Source organism: Canis lupus, chromosome 35 (assembly GCF_003254725.2).
Source record: "Canis lupus dingo isolate Sandy chromosome 35, ASM325472v2, whole genome shotgun sequence".
In the NCBI taxonomy this organism is placed as follows: domain Eukaryota; kingdom Metazoa; phylum Chordata; class Mammalia; order Carnivora; family Canidae; genus Canis; species Canis lupus.
Genome location: NC_064277.1, coordinates 12,619,589 through 12,642,602, shown reverse-complemented (window position 1 = coordinate 12,642,602; position 23,014 = coordinate 12,619,589). Strand labels below are relative to the sequence as shown.

The following is a 23,014-nucleotide window of genomic DNA, read 5'->3' as shown; positions in this document are numbered from 1 at the left end:
AAATCTTAAAAAAAAGAAAAAAAAAAAAACACGAGCTGGAGAGGTCCATGAGAACCGTCTAAGATTTCAAGACTATCTGCAACTTTCCTATGTTTGCTATTTTCTTTCATTCCCCCAAAGCAATTAGCATGAAAATTCCCAGATCTGCGGATTTATGTTCAGGTACAACAAGCAGCCCCATCTCCCACTTCACAGTTAGTTTGCAAGTGGGAAGGTGGGGAGAGGACCAAGACACAGAAGAGGTGATGATTCTCAGGCGGAGAAAGGCAGGCTGAGGTTTTAAGGATAAAGAGGGAGGAGGAGATTAAAGCCCTGGAGTGTAGACTTGAAAGGACTTGGGCATTCAGTAAGCAAAATCAGAACAAAACAAATAAAAATATCTGCATAGCTATTCCATCATCTTATCTCAAAGCCAACAGGGTGAAATCAGGCCTCTTTCCTTATACCCTTCCCTCCGCACACTCCTACTCATTTAAAATAGATCCACATAGCATGTCACATAAACTCACAATTTTAAGCCAGGTAAAATATTGTTCTTAGCTCTATTTTACAGGTGGGAAAACTGAGATACAGAGTTAAATAAACTGAGCAAGATCAAAGAACTGCCGAATATCAGAACTGGGGCTTGAACCCATGCAGTCTGACTCCAGAGCGTGCTCTTTACCCCTCAGCTAATGCTGACTTCCCTCCAATTCCCCTTCTGCCCACTAAGTCATCAACTGTAGAGTTGTCCCTGCCATTACATGATGCTTTGTTTTCATTCTCCTGCATTTTCCTGTCGTGTCCAACAATCATTCATTCAAGATTTTTCCTCCATGGAATAACCTATTCTCATCTGCCAAAGACCACAAATAACTTATTTTCTGCTACGGGTTGCTTTCTACCAAAGCAGTCCAAATGAGGCTGAACAATAAGAAATGGATTGTCAGTGGTGGAATAAAAGCATTCAATTACAGAAAAGGTGGAATTCTAAGCTCAGATATTTATAGATTAGACACAAGTGGCAGATCAAAACATAACAAAAAACCTAACACACGAGAAAACACACAAGATCTGAAAGCCATTTTTCAACTGCACCAAAGAATTATTCAACACAAGAGCAATTCTAAGGCTTGATTTTTCTTCCCTTTGGCTCAGATGGTCCACAATAATTAAATTCTGCTAATTAACATACAGAGTTGAAGTCAACAAACTCCCAAAGAGAAAGGAAGGAAACAACCATCTTACCTGCGGATGTGTGTTTGAACTTCTCGCTTTTCTTCTTTCTCCACTTCCAAGGCTTGAAAATCCTTCCCAGGTTGGCAAACTTACTTCTCCTGCGGATGGGTGGGGTGTGGGTACCTGGAACGAGGGAGTCAGAACGCATGGCCGCCAGCCTCTCCACTTCCTCAGCTGTTTTCCCCGAGAAAGAGATGGAAAGAGAGAGAGAGAGAGAGAGAGAGAGAGAGAAAGTGTTAAAATGGGATCCTCACAGATGGCCAACGTTTTCCATGGTTACAGATAACAGAAACCACATGACTGAAGTTCTGTTTCTCTTTTTTTGCCTTTTGGAATGGAAGTCATACCACCCTGTTCTAAAGGCTGGAGACAGCCAAACCCTAGGCATCTGGAGCACCCCAAATGTACCCAACCTCGACTTAGACCTGATAAAGGAGGACAACGGGGTGGAGGAGGAACAGAACCCTCTTGACACATCGAGATTCCCCAACGAGGCAGGAAGAGGGCATCAGAGGAGTCAAGTGACACAGTCTGTGTAACTAGTGGTCCAGCAATATCTCAGATTAAGACTTGGCAGATGCAATCACTATAGCACCGTCTGCCGAGAAAAGAGGAGGCTGAAAACATTTATCAACTGTCTGTTCCAAGTGCCAACGCCTCTACCGCCCACGACTCTCCTTCCTGCTTTGCCCAGACCCAAAGCAGCACTGGAATCTGTTGAGTGATGTCTCCAGCTTAGACTGATTTTAGAATCACTCACCCTTCATTAGACTTTACAACCGCCTCGGTTCCTCTAGGTTTTGTTGTTGTTGCTGTTGTTCCTGGTATTTTGCTTTAATAATGATGATAATAATAATATTCATAGAAATTGGGAGCTGAAAGTGACTTGAGGGAACATGGAGACTAATCCCGTAACTTCATGTGTGAGGATACGAAGACCCTCCAACTCATTATTCCTAGTGGACCCTTCTTTAGGGGTCACAATTGCCCTGATCTCTTTCATCACTTGTTAAAAGACAAACCCTTTTTCCAAACTTACATGAGAATTTACATATCCCAGTAAGGGAAATATGCTGGGATTTGAATTTTTAAGACAGAAGAGATCAGAAAACGTGACCCCCTTGGCAAACTCAGGAGGCTGAGAGAGCTTCACTGGTCTAGAAAGTCAGATAACATCTAGAGCCTTGGGGCTGATCCAAAACCACTCTGTGGGGCCTCCAACCCCACCTTCAGAAAAATCACCCAGACTTTAGCAACAACATAGGCTTCCTCAGAAGCTCAAACTCATAGCCCAGTAGTCTGTGCCTATTGCTACCTGAAATGGTTCTAACTCAGAGACTCACTCATTCAAGAAATACATATGGCACCTCCATGATGTGCCAGGCAGTGTGCTTGGTGACAGAGATGACAGGTAGGCAAAGGCTCCCAAGAGCAAGACAGAGGGGAAGTACATGGATTTGGGAGATGTCTGGGAGCAAAGTCAACAGGACCTAGTTGGGTGATCTGAGGAAAAGGAGGTAGATCATTTCCAATACCCAGATTCATGCCAGGGGACTGACACCCTTTCACTCACAGAAACAGGGGACACAGGGCAGGTACAGGTTTGGGGGTGAGGACAGCAATAATTTGGGCATGTGGTGTGGTGACAGCCCTCAAACCTTTGACTATGTAGTTCAACATATGGCAGCTCCTCTCTACAATCATTGCATTAAGTGACAACATAATAATACTGTAATGGACCCTGTGATCATTTTGGGGGCAGACACACAGAAAAAAATGGACATGACTGAGCACAGAGTCTAGGGGAGGAGACACAGAGGTCCATGTGTAAAACTGCACACCAGGAGCAATCACACAGAAATTAAAGGAAGCAAACAGGAGAGAGAGAGAAACTAATTCTCCTTCAGGGCATAGGAGGAGACCCACAGGGGATGGAATTTTTGGCTGGACTTTGAAAAAGGAGGAAATGTTTCCCCCCACATGGGGAAAGGTAGAGAAGTAGATCTCTGGAAGGAGAACAGGCCGGACAGGTACAGAGAAGGCTGAAAGAACATGGCATGTCCAGAAACCCATCAAATCTGGAGTATCCTTAACGTCCATCTCATGATGGACACCCAGTGGTGAGGGACAGGGGCTGGAGGAGTGTGGAACCAGAACAGGCAACCTTCTGAAAGTTCCTAGTAGGTGTTTAGGTTTTATTCTATAAGCAGAGGGGAAAGGATGAGGATGTAAAAATAAGGAATTGACATTATGACATTCAACAAATATGTACTGAGTGCTCACTACGTACCAGCTGCTTAAATTACGTCAGCAAACAAAACAGATAAGAGCACCAACTGCTCGGAGCCTCGGCTGGCAGGGCAGGGGGAGGGGAGCGGATAATACATGTTACAACTAAGTCAACTGTACACTATGTTGGAAGATCTGTGTTTGGGGGGAAAATTAAAGGAAAAGTAGAACAGAGAGAAGGGGATCAAGAGGGTCTAGGCGGGGGATGGGCTTCGGGTTAATCAGCGTGCTGGAGAAGGCACAATTAGATTTATTTCTAGGACTCTCACTGCACAGGCAATGTCGAACTGGAAGACAAGGTGGCAGAGAGTAATGAGGAGGCCACTGCGGTCTTCTGGGGGGACATGACTGGAACGCAGGTAGGGTGTGATAGAAGGGACCTGAGAAAGGATGAGACCCAACCAAATGGCAAAATCACAGGCTCCTGGCAGCTTCTCAGACCAGCATGAGGGAGGACAAGGAAGCAGGGATGGCTGAAGCTTTTGTGTTTCATGACTGGGTAGACAGCGATCACTTGAACACATTTCTTTCTTTTTTTTTTTTTTTTTTTAAGTAGACTCTGTGCCCAGTGTAGAGCCGAATGTGGGGCTTGAACTTACGACCCTGAGATCAAGACCTGAGCTGAGATCAAGAGTCAGATGCCTAACCCACTGAGCCACCCAGAGGTCCCACGACTTTGCATTTTTAAAAAAGATTTTATTTATTTATCCCTAAGAGACACAGAGGCAGAAGCAGAGACATAGGCAGAGGAAGTGGGCTCCCTGCAGGGAGGATCCCAGGACCCCAGGGTCACGCCCTGAGCCGAAGGCAGGCTCAACTGCTGAGCCACCCAGGTGCCCAAGACTTTGCTTTGTTTTTTTTTTTTTTGTTTTTTGTTTTTTTTTTAAGACTTTGATTAGAGAAGGAAGCTGAAGAAAAGGACGGTAGGCAGGCTCCATGACAAGGCCTTTGGAGCCAGATAATGCAGCTTCCTGCAAAGTATCTTTGGAAGCTTAGATTTCACATCTTAGGGTAGGAGAGAGCAACTGAGGGAAATCTGCCTTGGATGCAAGTGGGGAGACTGGATGGGGACAGTGGGCCGTGCTCCCGGGGAGGGGAAGGGGCTGCAGGTGTAGCAGCGAGGCTGAGGGATTTACAAAGTAGAGTTTTCCGGGAGGAGAGAAGGGGGAGGGATCAGGAGTACATATGGGAATGTTAGTCACCGGAAGACTCTATTCTGAACTATGGTTAGTCACCAGGAGACTTCTTTCCAAAAGTCGGAACGGAGGTCTCTGATCACAAGTGTCACACATCAGATGTGGGCCTCGGGGAGATGAATCCAGCAGCCCTGGGGGACTGGGGGCGGAGGGGAGGAAGAGACAGATTGGGGAGACTTTGAGGAAGTTTGGGCTGCAGGGGTTGGGGGGAGGCCAAGGAGAGAAGGGAACAAAACCAGCTACAGTGAGGAAGGAGAATCCAAACAGAACAAGTGAACAGGCTCTGGAACCACTGAATCTGGCAATTATTCTCTTTAAATGGTATCCATTGCTTTGAGTGGGTGCTGCTTCAGTGATGCTCAGTAGCTGGGTCGCCAAGCAGGGAGGGACAGATGTGGGCATTGTACCAAGGGAGTTCTGAGTCCAGGAAAGTCTAGTGATCTGATTTGCACGAAATCACTTTCTCTTTCACATCCATCACTGTGTTCCTGTTTCTTACCTTCATTTATAATCTGAGTGTTCTTTAACCATCTTTTACAAGTCTCCAAACCTACTTTCCCAATCCCAGTCTCTGGCCTTTAAACCTGTATTTTATCTTATTGCAAGATTACTCTTCCAGAAGCCTGCTTTTTTTCCAGAAGCTTTCAGTGGCTTCCTACAACTTACAGCAGAAAGTTCTGGTTTCCTGCCTTGGCCTCAGGAACCTCCGAGTGGCCGGCCCAGAATTACCTGCCAGTACCTCTCTAAACACACACTGCTGCCAAACTGGAAAGCTCGCTCAGCAAAGAGCCCATCCTGGGATCCACGGATCCCAACAGGCTTCAGGAGGCAACATACCCCTGAAAATCCGTGCACAAGTTCATGTGTATCTGGGTATCTGCATTTGGTTGGAAGAGTTTCCATCTTTCTTTTGATTCTCTAGCCTAAGACACAAAAGATAAAACTTTTAAAGTTTGAGACCTAGGTTTAGCCAAGGTGAAACATCTCTGTTAAAGGTTTGATAAAGAGATTATATGCCGAATCCCTCAAAAAAAAAATTCAAGATACGGGTTTTTTAGAATTGGTGCTGGGGTTTGCTCTCACAGTTGGCATCCAATAATAATTCATTTAAAAAGGGAATAAATGAGGAGGACACCTGATTCAGTTCATTCACAGACAACACATCTTAAGAAGTGTAAGATCAGGGGCTCCTGGGAGGCCCAGTGGTTGAACATCTGCCTTCAGCTCAGGTCATGATCCCGGGGTCCTGGGATGTCAAGCTCCCTGCTCAGTGGGGAGTCGGCTTCTCCCTCCCCCTCTCCCTACTGCTTCCGCTGCTTGTGCTGTCTCTGTCAAATAAATAAATGAACTGTTAAAAAAAAGTATAAAATCAGTATCGCTAGCTGTCTTAAGAAAAATGCACCACCAAGACCCAAAAGCTGTCTCTTGATCACATCTTAAAAAAATGAATAAAAATTATTCCAAAATTACCACATTAAAATAATTATAAGAAAGTAGGAGTGCCTTAGAAAAACCTAGAGTGGCAAGAAGCTGACAGAGGATTATAAAGGCATAATTACAACTCCATAGTTAAATGGCTCTTTAATATGTACATTATTAAATTCAAGATGTTTAGCTCTTAAGTACAGATTATTGAGCAGATTGGATTACTCTAATTGATTTATATTTTAATCATCCACATTACATTTTTCCCCAATTCATCTGATGATAGGGGCTGACTCCCAACCTGGCTGCTTCACCACCAGATAATGAAATTGGAAGGTCTGAGCGCAAGGACTGGCACTCCTGAGTAGGGATGGGAAGAAAAGCAACGGAAAGTACAACCAGGCTCAGAATAAAGTGGTCCCCAACCTCGCAGGAGCCTGGGAGAGAACGGGATGAAGACAAGGGTACCGGAAGGGCAGGCAGGCCCGGCACATTTATAAAAACAGCCTTCTTTTGAAACAGATGATGAAAAGGCTGCTTTGCCAAGCCCACTGCTCTCAAAGGTGGCTTCCTCGTGCTGCAGAGAGAGGAGCCAGCTGTCTGGAGAAATTGTTCACTTCGACATGAATCAGCTCGAATGTCAACTGCCAGGACAGAATGCTGGACGAAAAGGTATGAGGCGGGCAGCTGAGCTGCTTCAAAGATCTGCAGGAGCAAGGGGGGAAGGGGGGAAGCCTGGCCAGATGAGCTCTGGGGTCTTTCCAGCACCTCCATCCACGTAAATGCTCTTCAGGGGACTAGACAGTCCGGGATTCACTTTACTCAGAGGGAGAGACACGGTGGGGGACGAGATTTTTCGGTCCCTTTTGAAAAACCAGAGAGGAAGGACTTCATTGGTGCATGACTTTCATGACTAGAACCCAAGCACCTGCATGGGCTGGTGCCCTGAAGCCCACCCCTCTTGGCACCCTGGGGCTGCTTCTGGTGGGCCCTTAGAGTGTGCAATGGGAGTGTGGGCAAGGGGGGGGGGCACCTTAGCTAGCATCCTCACAATTAAATTTCTCATGGTGGCCTGGCTTTCAAGGCTCATCCAAAGAACCAACTTTATTGTCCTAGAAGGTGTCAGACGTACAGGGATCCCCTGAAAAGTTTAGAAGGGGGAAGCCACAGCATCTATGCTATCTGATGTCCAGTCACCAACAGAGGCAGAAAGGCCAGGGCATCTGGAGTCCCTCCATACCGTGCCCCTACCCCCACTTGGATCTCTCCAGGTACCAAGTGCTCCTTAGATTTTTGGAGGGACCCAAGATCCTCACAAATACTGGCCTCTCAACCCAAAGTGAACTCAGAAATAGAAAGCTTAGGGAGCAGGATCTGATGACATTCACTTCTTCCAATTTCATTAGATGGGGCTTCTGTTTTCACCACACTGGTGGCCCAAGTTAGGGGCGGACGTGAGGCCAACGGTGGGTTACCGATGCTGAACGGCCCAGGCCCGAAACCCACCACCACCTTTCTGCTGCAAAGAGTCCGACCTTCTCTTACAGCTGCAGAAGGACGCCTGCAGGTCCCAGCCATGCAGGAAATTCTCCACGACTGTGGCTTCCCCGCTTTTAAACACGCATTTTCAGTTTTACAGACATGACTTAGGGCAAGGAAAGGGTTAGTATGATTTATCAGGAGTAAGATGGCAGTATTTTCCCCTTTCCACTCCATAAGTTACAGCACACTGTCTTAGAGAGGCCAGAACTCTGAACAGCTTCGGTCCAATCTAGGACTGATCTGTATTAGCTGTGAAGTACGTTTACAAGAAGAATAACAAAAAAAAAAGGACTGACACATTTTTATTCTAAAAATCAGAAGCCAAAAAAATAAATAAATAAAAAATAAAAATCAGAAGCCCCTGCCCTGTCCATGAGTTGAGGGGTGGGGAGGAGATGGGGAGGACAGGGTAGAGGAGATGAAGGGTGGGCATTACAGGAGGTGGCCACGGGGGCACAAGGAGGCTCTGCTGCCCAGAGAGGGCTATCTGATTTAAAGAACACCCACCAGCCCATAAGGAGATAGGAGGTAAAGCAACACTGCCCCACTGACCACGGGGCCACTAAGGCGTTTGACGCAAATGCAGACATGATGCCTGGAAACACATAGGTGTGTTAGTGATGCCGAGTATGAGGATCTATGGTATTCTCGCCCATCTTCTCCCTCGGCCCTTTCCTTGACCTTCACTGCCCATACCTGGTCTTCCAACCTTGGAACTCCACGTTCTTTGCTATTCCTTACCATCAGTCAATGATAGATCCAATCTGCCCATTAGAACCGATGGGCATAGGGATGCCTGGGTGGCTCAGCGGTTGAGCACCTGCCTTCAGCTCAGGGCGTGATCCCGGGGTCCTGGGATCGAGTCCCACATCGGGCTCCCTGCAGGGAGCCTGCTTCTCCCTCTGCCTGTGTCTCTGCCTCCTCCTCTCTCTCTGTGTCTCTCATGAATAAATAAATATAATCTTAAAACAAACAAAAAAAAGAACTGATGGGCATAAACACAGACACTGGCCTAGCCCAGTGCTAATGGGAATACAGCTGCATTTAACAAAGGGCTCATCCATTAATCCAAGTCTGCTTGAGTATTGCAGGCCCCAGTGAGGAGAGGAGAAGGAGCTCTGTGCCCCTCAGTTTTCTGGACACACAGGGGCTGTCTCCTCTACCTGGGACTCACCAGAGGAAACTCCAATTACACACTACAGGAAACCACGCACACTCCAGACACAGCCACTAGACACCATCATGACGTTTGGGTCTTGTGCATTGTGCCTCTGCAGGGACATGCAGATGTTTATACGGAGAGAGCTGCTTCTCAGTCATGCTGCTACAAGAAAAGGATCCTTCCTGAGGGAAGAACCAATAAAGGGTGTGCTGGTACGATGCGGTGGGGGAAGAGCGAGGCCACATACACCTGGGCCCATTCTTCTCAGCATATTTTCTCAGGCACTTGGCCAACCTGCTCCTTTTCTTCTGGCTCCAGAGATTTCTGCCCGGTAGGAGGCAGTTCCACCCATGCCAGGAGCAGGTCCCAAAGGATGCTCACAGGCTTGCCACTGCCTGCAACACTGTGAACAGACTGAGAGCATCCCTTCCAGGCACCTCGGCAAAAGCACACAAGGACACTATGCCAGTATGGGGAGGGAGGAGAGAGAGGGAATTCGTGGATCCCTTGGGACCAAAGATGGCCCGAGTCTGTTAATCTTCTCTTAAAGCAGTAATTGAAATCCCTGAGGAATACGAGAATGCCCCTAAATCCAGGGCCCTGTGATGCACTGATTTTTAAAGAGAGCAAAGACAGAAGCTGTACCGGTTCAGGAGCTGCAGGCCATCATATCAGAAAGAGGTTCAGTGACTAATGTGATCTGCGGAACTCTGCACACAACAGGAAGGGGGATTCTACGCAGGATGGTGCTTCCTTAGTCATAGACAATGATGACAAGGACAGCGATGATACGCCTACCACTTTTCAGCCACCGAGTCTGTGCCACGCGCTGACCAAGACACTTAGAGCATACTCTCCTCCGGGATCCTACGTTAATCTCACCAGGCAGTGGTACAATCATCCCCATCTTACACTTGGGGAAATTGAGGAGGAGCTAATGGACAGAAAGACAGGATGCTGGGCAGCCCAGGTGGCTCAGGGGTTTAGCGCTGCCTTCAGCCCAGGGCGTGACCCTGGAGACCGGGGATCGAGTCCCACATCGGGCTCCCTGCATGAAGCCTGCTTCTCCCTCTGCCTGTGTCTCTGCCTCTCTCTCTCTCTCTCTCTGTGTCTCTCATGAATAAATAAATAAATAAATAAATAAATAAATAAATAAATAAATAAATAAAAGAGGATGCTTAGGAAGAAACACCTGCTACAAATTAAGCCTTGTCTATTTTTAAGAATACCTGCCCACTCTAGGAAAGCTCGGCTTTTCGAATCTCCCTATTACTGACTAAAGTTACAGGAGCAGACAGGTGGGGGCAATGTCTCGTTTAAATTTATACATGTCTGTGTTGTTATATTTATTGAGATACTAGACATTTTAAAGAAAGTTCTTCCTGAGGTATTCAATAAAACATTCCTGTTTCATCTTCCAGGAATCTAACCCTCAACTACTGAAGCATATAATGACTACAGAATCTTACAACACATTCTATTGTTCTTGTAATCCATAGGATATATTTGTGTTGGGAATGGACCTTGTTTATTTAAACTGTAAATGAACGCCCAAGCCCTCTGTTAATCCAAAGAAACAATCTTTAAGTAATGCAGGTTCTTTGTTCATCTTTCTTTTTATTTTTTTTCATCTTTCTTTTTTTTTTTTTAAGATTTAATTATTTATTCAGAGAGAGGCAGAGACACAGGCAGAGGGAGAAGCAGGATCCATGCAGGGAGCCTGATGTGGGACTCAATCCCGGGTCTCCAGGATCATGCCCTGGGCTGCAGGCGGCACTAAACCGCTGCACCACCAGGGCTGCCCTCGTCTTTCTTTTTAAAAAAGATTATTGATTAGAGAGAAAGAGAGAAATCAAGCAGAAAGGGGGAGGGGCAAAGGGAGAGGGAGAAGCAGGTTCCCTGCTGAGCAGGGAGCCCAACGTGGCCTCAATCCCAGGACCCTGGGGTCATGACCCGAGCCGAAGGCAGACACTTAACCGACTGAGCCACCCAGGCACCCCAGTTCTTTGTTCATCTTAACACATCAGGCCCTAGGGTCCGGATACTCTAACAATAAATAAATAATGCCTCTCACAGATTCACAATCAAACCAACAAAACTTGGTTTCTCCCACAGGGGTCAGCAAACCCTTTCTGTAAAGGCAAATCCTAAATACTTTAGGCTTTATGGGCCATACAGCTCTGTTGCCAATACTCAACTGCTACTGCAGCATAAAGACAGCCACAGACAAATGTCCACAAGTGGCCATGGCTGTGTTCAATACCATTTCATTTACAAAACCAGGTAGCCAGCCCTTGTGACAATAGTTTCCCAAGCCTTGTTCTATAGCAGGAAGCTGATGGTAATATTCCTGCCACCTCGAAGGAAAAGCCTATCAGAATGGAAACAACAGAGAAGAACTGAGGGAAGGATGGCTCAGGTGAAACTGAGACTTCTTTATATCATTTGGACCCCTGGATCCAGCCCTTCCTGAAACCATTCTAACTCTGGACATTTTCATTACATGAACCAATACCTTCTCTTTTTTTACTTAAGCCCAAGTGGGTTGGGTTCTCTCTCACTTTTAAACAAGGGGCTCTAACAAATTCACTGTGTGACCTTAGGGACGTCCTGTCAGCTTGCTTTCCTATAACATAGGAATAATACTGACTTATAAGGATGAACAGGTGTATATTAAATGCGTTCCTTGGGGGCATGGAACAGAGACTCAATAAAAGTTATCTAAAAATAAAAAAAAATTATAATTAAAAAAAGGTCTCTTCTAGTACCGGGCAGACCACCTGCTCAAAAAGGTGAAGTTCCTTACCACTTCACCACTAAGGAATTACATGAAGTTTGGAGGCTCTGATCAGGCCTCTGATTCTCCGGGCTGGTGGATCTCAAGCTTCAGTGAAGTTAGGAATCAACTCAAGTATCTGCTAAAACTTTTGATCCTTGGTCTTGATCTTAGATCTGAACCCGTAACATAAATGCATTAATAAGCAGCCCAGGTAATTTTGGTGTGAACAGTCTAAGAATTACATTTCAGAAAATACACTATGGCATTCCTGTCAAAGCCTAGAATCTTACACCCTTCTTCTCAATTAAATCCATAGCCTTCAGGTGGCTAAGGAGGAAGATCCCTTCAGCGATGCTAGCCAGCTCCAAAACATTCAAAGAATTTGAATTCTTTACACATGTCTAATGTTCACATAGTGCTTCATTCTTTCCAGGTGTGTGTGTGTGTTTTAAATTAAGTAATCTCTACACCCAACCTCGGGCTTGAACTCACAACCCCAGATGAAAAGTCACATGCTCCACTGACTGAGCCATACAGCCAGGTGCCCCTCTTTCCAAGTGCTTTTACATCTATTATTTCATTTTTTTACATCTATTATTTCATTAGATCTTCATAACATTTGCATTATGTGGAAGGGTATCAAATTTCCTAACATTGTTGCCCTGAAATTATGGCTGACATAACATGTTCTCTTCTTAAAGAATCACATCACAATTTATTTTAGCCTTTTTAAGGCTCTGAGAAGGTCCGCAATACACCTTGTAAACTTTGTTTGACCCTTTGGTTCCCAAACTTAATTTAACCACAAATATGGCTCCTTGGTTTCCACGGTAGGACACCACTGAGGTCTCAAAATAGACCAGCATTCTGTGGGGCATCATTTCTTTCCTTTTCTTTTCTTTTTTTTTATAAATTTATTTTTTATTGGTGTTCAATTTGCCAACATATAGAATAACACCCAGTGCTCATCCCATCAAGGGGCATCATTTCTAAAAATGCCAAGGCAGTGTCCTTTATGACTCCTTCTACAGGTGCAGGAAATTAGATGCAGGGGAGTCAGGTGACTTGCCCAGAATGCACAGCTCAAACAGGCAGTTAATGTGGCCCAGGACTCCTGGAACTAAAGATGGGCCAGTCATCTCTCACACCCCAAACCTCATGGGTGGCTTGAGGGTGCCTGAAACCAAGCAGTGTAGGCTTTTTGATCCAACTCTTTTCAGCAGTCTCTTCTCCCGTGATACTATCAAGGTTAACACACTCCTCAGCATTTTTCCTCCCTTGAGCTCATTGTAAGATCTCATGGTAACAGCCCCTGGGTTACCTATTGAACACGGAATGATAGAGAACCTTGTGAAGACCCCACATTCCATGGAAGAGTCATTGCCTGAATCTACTTCCATTTTCTCTCTCTGATGACACAACAGTTTCTTTGTTTACCTCCCATTAGTTCAGACCAATTTTTCAGTACTGTTTGTCATTTGCGTAGTGAGCATGTGAAATATAAACAGCACTCCTGGAGAAAATATTTTCGCAGGAATGTTGGTCTTTACTAAAACAGCTTTGCTTTCTTTCCCTTGTGTGTATAATTTCCAAGTGTATTTGCCATCAATCGCTCTAACGTGGGTCTGCTTGAACCATTACTCAAAAAAGAAAGAAACTGCTTATTTCACAAGGAATTCTTAATTTTTCTTGTTTCAGAACGCAGAAACTGAGTTCCATTAGTCTTTTTTTTCCCCAGAGGTAAATGTCCTATTCTTTTTGTCCTGTCAATAATTCCATTGGGGACCTTTTATTATTGTTCTGCGTGAAAGATGTTCAATTTCTCAAGATATCTCAGCAGGGAAAGTCATCAATTAATTTTTCCCCTTAAGAAGTTCTGAACTCACATCGAATTAGGAGTGCATTTTTAGATTCTTTTTTTTTTTTTAATGACCGAATATACTGACCTCAGAGCCTAGAATTTGAACTCTGAACACTGAGATACAAGTACTTGTCATCGATTCGCATTGTGGGCATGGGCACATAATTAATCAATCTCAGATTTGCATTTCCTTAACAGCAAAATAGGTATCATATCTACTTCTCATGGTATAATCATTATATTAACACATGAAAACTCTAGACTAATAACTGGCACTTAGTGTGTGCTCATTAAACACCTCCTGACTCCAGATCGAGGGTGTTGAGAGGTTCTGCGGGTTATTCCTTGTCTGAATTTACTCTTGGTTCATCTCGTCTGACAGTGGCAAGGGGGAAGGCTGCTGTGTCTTAGCTGGAAGGCTTCAGAAAGTACAGTTAATGACCATCAAATGCTCCAGAGCAGCAATGAAACTAACGGAACAGCACCAGTTCCAACTGGGAAACCTCCCCAGGTTGCTGAAGTTAAGTTTTAAGTTAAAATTTTGGCCTGCAGTTTTACTGGCAATACAGTAGTTTAATTTGTAAAGCAAATAATAATACTAATAATAATAATAATAATAATAATTTATAAAGCATCTCTTCAGTTTTTCTTTGAGGTTACATAATAAAACTTGTCACAACTAAATTAGCTCTGATTTTGCTAGTCTCCATCCCCTTTTCAAAGCTTCCGGGTATTAGTTGATAAGGCCTCAGGTCACTAGAGGCAAAAGCAGGGATGTCACAAGAAATAGGCCAGGTTTGGGCCTCTGTCCTCATCTCTGTCCCTTTGGGTACTTTTGGGAGGTATCAAAGCACATGAGGTTACAGTGCATTAACTCTGCAAACATTTGTTACACATGAATCATACAACCCGAGCTATGGGGTAAGGGAGTTGAGGAGGGAGAAGGTAAAGCTCCTCCCTTTAAGATCCTAAAATGGAGGGCAGCCCGGGTGGCTCATCGGTTTAGCACCGCCTTCAGCCCAGGGTGTGACCCTGGAGACCCGGGATCGAGTCCCACATCGGGCTCCCTGCATGGAGCCTGCTTCTCCCTCTGCCTGTGTCTCTGCCTCTCTCTCTCTCTGTGTCTCTCATGAATAAATAAAATCTTTAAAATAAATTTTTAAAAAAAGACCCTAAAATGGAAAGTGCCACACAAAAGTAAACACCATTCCATTCGGAACGGAATGGGAAATTGATATGGAACATCTAAAGCACATGTATAATGAGAGTCCATCGAAATTCTTTACGTTGTTCTAAGAACAATCTTAAAAGTCATCATTAAAAGGCAAAAGCATCGTCTTTCTGGAGGAGGCAAACTCAAAAAGGATATGAACATTCGCAGATGAAATAAATCCAGGGCAGTCAGGGATGAACAGGGAAAAGAACATCATCGGCTCCGAGAATCTCCAGGCACAGTAACTAGCTACACGATGCATCCAATTTCTGAGTGACCAATGCAACTAGTCTCTGAATGATAGAGCCACTCCTTTCAGTGGAGTCCTCTTGGGGGACCTTGGTCTGGAACCCTCATCATGATACTGGCAAGTCAGAGCGGGAAGGACAGGTGGGTTAATGACATGACTGCTGCCCCCACAGATAATTCTCCTGCATTCCTCAGACAGTGCCTACGTTTGGCAACACCGATGGCACATTTTACTGCGGAGCTAATCAAGTATCAGTCTTGGCTGCCCTGAAATTGATTCTGAAAGCAAGGGAAAGCCTTGTCAGGGAAATTTGTGGGAAAATTTGTAGGAAAAACATCCTCTCTCCCCAGTTCACATTTCCTGGCTTCTGTTTTTGCACCTACAGATTAGTGGAAAATCTTAACTTTTCCAAAGATTTTTCTCATTCAAAATATATATCCCTACTGTGTGCAAGAGGAGTCAATGGCCCTTCTCAGGCAACTATCCGCATAGTGTTTCACCATTTATCAAGCACTTGCCCAGTTGTATCATCTGATCCCTACAACAAGCCAACAGGAGAGGTAGAGCGAATATGTTAATCCTTATTTTAGAGAAGAGCAAATTGACAGTGGCAGGGATGGCTGGTTGCCTGCCAATATCCATTCTTCTCTTCTCTTTAGTGAAAGTTTCTTGATTTCCTGCCCAACTAAAAGACCATTTCCTAGCCTCCTCGGAGGTTGGGTGTGGCCATATTACTAACCTTTGACCACTGAGCTGTAAGCTGATGTTTTGGGACTTCTGCTAAGTCTGCTAAAGAGAAGGGATGTGCCATTTCTTTCATCTGCTTCTCCCTTCACCCAGTTTTCTAGAGCAAAGCTGTGATGGCTGGAATTTGGCAGCCACTATGAGGACAAGAGTCACTTCATAGTAATGAAAGGGTAGTAAGGTAGCACCATGGAGCCATCACGCATGATAGGTTTGAACTGGAGGCCTCTGCATTTTTCCACGAGAAAGAAATAAACTGCTACCTTGTTTAAGTTATTATGATTTTGGTTTATGCAGTCGAACCTAATCCTAATGCAAAGGAGTGACTTGCAGAAGTTTATACAAACTGTAGTTTGTCAATGACAGAATCAGGTGTTGACATAACATGTCCATGTTCCACACACTCTCTGGCAGAAGTTCAAAACCTTTTAAAACCTGCTTCTTAGGGATCCCTGGGTGGCGCAGCGGTTTGGCCCCTGCCTTTGGCCCAGGGCACAATCCTGGAGACCCAGGATCGAGTCCCATGTCGGGCTCCCGGTGCATGGAGCCTGCTTCTCCCTCTGCCTATGTCTCTGCCTCTCTCTCTCTCTCTCTCTGTGACTATCATAAATTAAAAAAAAAAGGTAAAAATAAAACAAAACCTGCTTCTTAGCTTGTAAAGGAGTAAAATAATTTATGGTTTGTTTGTTTGTTTGTTTGTTTGTTTTTAACAATTTAACATTCGTTAAAGCCAACCTATAGGAAGACCTTTTTCTCCCTCTTCTTCCTTTCCCCTCTCCTGTATAGCTCTTTTATTTTTTTCAAGATTTTATTTATTTATTCATGAGAGACACAGAGAGAGAGGGGGAGGCAGAGACACAGGCAGAGGGAGAAGCAGGCTCCCTGCAGGGAGCCCCACGTGGGACTCAATCCCAGGACCCCAGGGATCACACCCTGAGCCCAAGGCAGAAGCTCAACCACTGAGCCACCCAAGCGCCCCCTCCTCTATAGTTCTTGTGTGTCCACCAGACTTGGATTTAATCATGAAATTTCCCATAGCTCAGCTGTCCCTAGACAACTCCATTTACTCTTGTGGCTGGAACACTGATGAGCTGAATATTTCTAAATGTAAGCTTCTAGCCTTGAAGGCTCTTCTAACTGATAAAACAACTTACTAGCTATGTTAATTCTGGCCCAATTACTTAATTTCTCTGAGTCTCAGTTACCATATCTGTAAAATGGGGTTAACACCGGCATCAGCCTCATTGGGTTACTGTGAAAACATGATTATTTCATACAAAGAAAACATTTTGAACAGGTGTCTGAATCATTCTATTATTACTACTCTTTATCTCTAAATAATATTTTATAGTCATCTCAAATTCACTTTATTGAAAATGAATTATTTTCACCCTTAATCAGATAATTTTTTTAGAGATTTTATTTATTTGAGAGAGAGAATGTGAGCCTAAGTGGGGAGAGGGGTGGGGGGAGGGCAGAGGGAGAAGGAGAAACAGGGCTTTGATCCCAGGACCCTGAGATCATTACCTGAGCCAAAGGCAGATGCTTAAAACCAACTGAGCCACCCAGGTGCCCCAATCTGATCACTTCTTTAGGAATGGCAAGGTCAGTTTTCTAAACACTCAGACAGAAATCCAGAGTCATTTTTGATATCACCTCTTCCATCAACTCCCCCAGATCCAATTTATCACCAAGAGTGGTCAAAACGAATTCTTCAATAGTTCCCAGCCCTCTCTACTCTCCTCAAGGTAGACCAGTTGCCCAGAACACCAACTCCATTCTTTTATTTATTTTTTAAGATTTATTTATTTATTTGACAAAGAGAGGGCAAGAGAGAACATGAGCACATGGGGAGGACCAGAGGGAGAGAATCTTCAAGCAGACTCCTTACTGAGCATGGAGCCCAATATGGGGCTCAACCTCACAACCCTAAGATCAGGACCTGAGCCAAAACCAAGAGCTGAGTCACCCGGGCACCTCCAACGTCCATTCTTAATCCTACTACTCATCTCCAAGGCCTTCACACAGCAGCCTGGGACTCTCTCACAAACATGCCATTGCTCTGCTGTAAAGCCCCCAGTGAGTCATCCTGTTTTCAGGCTAAGGACTCAGAGATGTCACGTCAACTCGGAGGGCCATGATCTGCCCCCCTCACTGGCTCTAACCCTGCTAATCTTCTTCTTCTTCAAAGCCAACAAGAAACATGTAATTTCTGCCTCGAGGCTTTTACACCTGCCATTCCCTCTGCCTGGATGATTATTTGTGTCACTTCGCAATGCCAGCTTCCCCTTTAACAGAGAATGTCAAGCCCTTTTCTGTGCATCCTCCTTCCCAAGAGAGAACCCAGATCAGGCTCAGTTATTTACATCTTCTCCACAGGAGCACGAGCTTTCCAGAATCTGACCCTACTTCCAACACCAGTGGGTGGATCTCTGGTCAGTAATTAAGAGTGGGTAGGCTGTCCGGATCTGGCCAGTGAGATCCATAAGTGATGCCTTTAGGTAGTGGGGCTTCTAAGAACAGCCTCCTTGCTCTAATAGCCAAGAGACAGTCCTGTTTCCGCCCTGGTCACTGTGGTGTCGGATGTGAGGACTGAACTGTTACAGCCATTTTTCAATCAGCCTGAGGATGGAGTCCAGAAGCAAAAGAGGGCAAAGTACAGAATTGTGATGCAGTGGAATCGGGCCTGGAACTAGCTCCACTTACAAATTTATGTTAGTGAATGATCTCCTTGTTTAAGGGCAAATGTGCAGGGAGCTCTCTCACTGCAGCCAAAGCATCCTGATTGACATGTCCCTACTAGATTGGTGGCTAAGGACCATAACACACAGGAAATGATCAGTAAGGATTTTTGAATGAATAAATGAATTCAGGTTTCTTAGAAAAGGACAGGGTAGGCTCTGGCTTGTTATATAAAATATTTCCCATCTCCTGGAACGTTCATGGTTAGAACAATCAACTATAGGTATGACTCATTCTTTATTTACTTCTAGAGAGAGCCCTGGCTGGAGGCGGGGCTACAGAACAGGAGATGGTATCTACCTCCAAGCCACAGGTAAGACACAGGGAGACTTTTCACGCATGCAAGGGCAAGATGAGAGGCTGTCATATGTTTCTTGAAAGGTGTGTTTTGGTTATAAGGGTTATGCCCAATCTGATTGAACTGCTTTTGCTTTGACTTGATAACTGGCTGTTCACAAAAGTCTCTATGTGACATAGTGATTTGCTGACTTGCTATCAAATTTGATACATATATCAAAATTGAAGGGTCGCATCACAAATTAAATTTAATTTGTATTTTAATAGCACAAAAAGTAACCCAACTGTCCAGCCATGAGGGATTACCCTAAGGGATGACAATCAGATGCATGACTATGTGGCCGTTATAAATGAGGATGGACATCTCTAATTACTGACATGAAAAACTCTCATGGTTGCCAGTTCAGTGGATAATAAGTTGCCAAACATTATGTATCAAATAGCTAGATTGTTCTAAAAGAAGTTTACTTACCTATCTATGTACCTGTGTATCCACAGGTATAGGATTTGAAAGAAGAAACTCAGCTATGAAGAGAGGTTCTACTTGCACCATAAAGTCATAGATGATCTTCTCTATAATTGTATTTTCTGATTTGGGGTGTGGTGATAGAGTTGAATTCAATCCCTTCTCTGCCATCTATAAGCCAGAGGCAAGGCCTCAGCATGTACCTTTGTAAAAGAGGGAAAATAAGACTTATCCTTTTTCTTTTTAAAGATTTTATTTATTTATTCATGAGAGACACAGAGAGAGGCAGAGACACAGGCAGAGGGAGAAGTAGGCTCCCTGCAGGGAGCCTGATGTGGGACTCGATCCCGGAATCCCAGGATCATGCCCTGAGCCCAAGGCAGACGCTCAACCACTGAGCCACCCAGGCGTCCCAAGACTTATCTCTTAAATTGTTGTAAAGGATGAATGAAGAATATTATGAAGAATGAAATATGTGAAAGCATTTAGCATGGCATGTAGCACAGTAGCTATTATGACTTTATGAAAAGCACATTGCCATTATTATAATGTGAAAATTGCACTTGGGTTTAAATCTAACAAAATGGTACTTAGTGGAGCTGTGGTTGAATGTACAGGGAATAGAGGAGTTACTGATAATTTTGAATGTTGTCTTTCTTCCCGGAGGCTATCAGTGGAGTATGTGTGATGCAGCATTTAAGAACTCAGTGTTGGAATGGGTAGAAATGAGCCTCTTGACCTAAGGCAAGTTTCCTCACCTTAAAATGACAATAATAAAAAAATAAAAACTTTTAGAATGAGAAGATCTTCTTTATTTTTTTTTAAGATTCTATTTACTTATTCACAAGAGGCAGAGAGAGAGAGAGAGAGAGACAGAGACGTAGGCAGAGGGAGAAGCAGGCTCCCTGCAGGAAGCCCAATGTGAGACTTGATCCCGGCTCTCCAGGATCAGGCCCTGAACCAAAGGCAGATGCTCAACCACTAGGCCACCCAGGCATCCCAATATCTTTAAATAGTGTTGTATTACATAAGATAATGCACCAAAATGGTTAATTCAGCTCCTGGCCATAGTTAAGAACCAAATATTATTATAAATTCATAACATTTAAAAAAAAGTTTATTTATTTGAGAGAGAGTGAGCAAGCACGAGTGGAGGGAGGGGCAGAGGGAGAGGGACAAGCAGACTCCCCGTTGACCAGGGAGCCCTGACTCGGCTGGATTCTCAGGACCCTGAGACCATGATCTGAGCCAAAGTTAGACACTTAACTGACTGAACCACTCAGATACTCCTATTAATTAAAAAACTGAAAAAAAAATTTTAAAAATATATCACCTTGATATTCCACTAGTCATAATTCTTAGCTAGCAAATTTCTTGCATTTCAAAGTGGAATTGTAAGAATTATTTAAATAGAAACAACAGTGCGCTAAAATGGTTTGCTGGGTTTAAAAAAAAATTAGCCACTTACAACTTTTCTGGAACATTTGTATTCTGAAAGGAGATGAACCCCCATCAAAAAAATGGAGGGGGAAATGAGGGGGCTCTTTATGAGAGGAGGGTGTATAGCTAAGTTCAAATTGAGTTGGATGCCAAAACCATCTTTATTCTACAGAATCTAATTCACATGAAAACGGCATTCATGAAAAAATGGATGTCAAGTACTTTATAGACTAATAAAAACAACAGAGCCCACTGGCTGGTCTAATAAGATATAGCTATGGTTAATTTTTTTGTCTTGGGGAAAAATTTTGGATTTTAATCTTATAGCTAAGTTGACTAAAAAGGCAAAGAGGAATTCAAATATATTCACAATGTGATCATGCAGTACACAAAGCAAACACTCTGTGAACACTCGGAAGGCTTTGGAGGCATATATTTAGATGGAAATTGCCTGAGATTTGGTATAGATCCATTAAGCAGAAAGGAATTAGACCCCATGAAGTCAATATTTTCATAGGTTTTCTAACAGCATTTGATATTTATTGAACTATCCTTCAAGAAACACTGAAGGTAATTCCTTGGTCTATTTCCTGCCCTTTTGCTACACAGAAAAGTAAATTTTGGCCATTTATACTGGCTCGCATGCAAATATAACTGTTCTCTTTGATGCTGATTTAAAAATTAGATGCCGTGATGGGACTGAATGGATTTGAGAAAGATTCAACTCAGGACGACAAGCCAGGTTAAGGGAATCCGTATTTGCAAGTGGAGAAGACACAGCTAGAAAACTTAAGTCTGACAAGGAAGTCTTTTGTGTCACAGTCTGATACAATCACAACCCTAAAGCCAATAAAAGGGAATTTTTTCTAATTATCTGGAGAATTCAGCCATGAATTATCCACAGGGGCGTGAAACAGTGGCTGTTCATTTTGAGTTCTTCCTTGGCTCACCGAGAGAACAATAACTGAACTCCTAAGATAAAATATGAGGAGAAGTGGTTTAGAGGGGGAAAAAATCTATAATAAAGACTTTTAACAAAAATCAGTTTCTCCAACAAACCACCCTCCATGACTTGAGTTCAACAAACATTTATTAAACATCTGCTCTGTATGCAGCTTTGTGAATTGGATAGACAGGGGTCTCTGCTCTTCAAAAGCACAATATTGTGGGGCACACACAGTCATGTAATGGTTCAGACAGGATCTAGAGAAAACGGTTTTTCAGATTTTCTTAAAGTTAAGTTTGTACTGAAATGTCAGCAGAAATATTTCCTGTGGCTGTTTTGCTCTATTATATTCAGTAGAAGGTATGTAGATAGGTTTATTAAAAACCATAATCTAGCACTTTGTTTAGGATGCCCTGTGGGACAGGAAGCAGGCAAATCAGCTCTGTATAGCATCAGGAAAGTTCTTTTCTAGAACAATTCATACTGTAAAGCAACTTTTATGCCTGCAATCAAACCTGCAGGAATTAATAAGCTTCTGAATTCTGACAGATTGAATCAATACCATCTAGTGCATTTTCCTCTCTGGTTCTGAAGCCAACCAACTAGAATAAACATCTGAAAACAAACAGTATCATATGGTGATTTTTAGAAAATGTTTTTGTCTAGTTGCCAATAACTGCTAGAGACAGCTCTCTGCAGAAAGAATCAAAAATATAATGGTACATTCTAGCAGAATGTGCCCATACAGGACCACTTGTCTGTAAAACTGGCAGTAATACTTTTTATAGTTCTGTCCTAACAGTAGCTATCCTAACTATTGTCCTAATCTAGTAGAATAGGTCAAGTGTTTGCAGTTATTGCATCCTGAAAATGAGAAATATCTTCATGTAGTCGCAGTCTGCAATTCGGCTGGAGCTAGAAAGATGGAAGGACAGTCTCACCTCGTTCTTCCAAATCAAGTGCCTTCCAGAAAGCAATGGTAAAGATTTTGCTGACATGAAAAAAATCTAATGTTAAAGAGTTTGAAGATTTTGTGTGAAGATCCAAAGTTTGGGGTCTGGCTTGGGTTGTAGGGGGGTGGGGTGGGGGCATTAGGAATGGAGCTCCAGGCTGTTCCTTTAACAAGAATATGCACCAATGCTATCTTCATACTATGGCACAGAAACTCTTAGCTAATCAGCGGCTGTCTTCCAGATTTTTCTCCTTATAAACGTAATTGCAAGCTAAGATTAAAACCGTAGCATTAAAGAAAAAATGAAAGTACAGGAAAAGAGTAGGAAAGGGAGACGTTAGCCAGCTTCACTTTCTATGACACTCAGGAATAAAAAAGTTTCACAAAACTAAGACTTGCTCTTACTGGAAATTTTGACCAAGACTCCAATATAATAACAAAAGTATTGATTTCATATGATCTTCCATATTCTCAAACAGAATAAAAATTCAT

At 43.6% G+C, this 23,014-nt stretch overlaps 1 protein-coding gene across 10 annotated transcripts in view; it reads right to left on the bottom strand.

Moving 5' to 3' along the window:
• Nucleotides 1-23,014, bottom strand: part of PHACTR1 (phosphatase and actin regulator 1) — a 558,131-nt gene that overhangs the window by 207,554 nt on the left and 327,563 nt on the right. For 9 of the 10 annotated variants that reach the window (XM_035710672.2, XM_025444328.3, XM_025444326.3 and 6 more), the window contains one exon: nt 1,228-1,392. In XM_035710672.2, the coding sequence (XP_035566565.1) occupies nt 1,228-1,392 (165 nt within the window). Of the gene's footprint in view, nt 1-1,227; nt 1,393-19,190; nt 19,388-23,014 lie in introns of all 10 variants that reach the window. The other variant, XM_025444334.3, reaches the window with a different exon arrangement.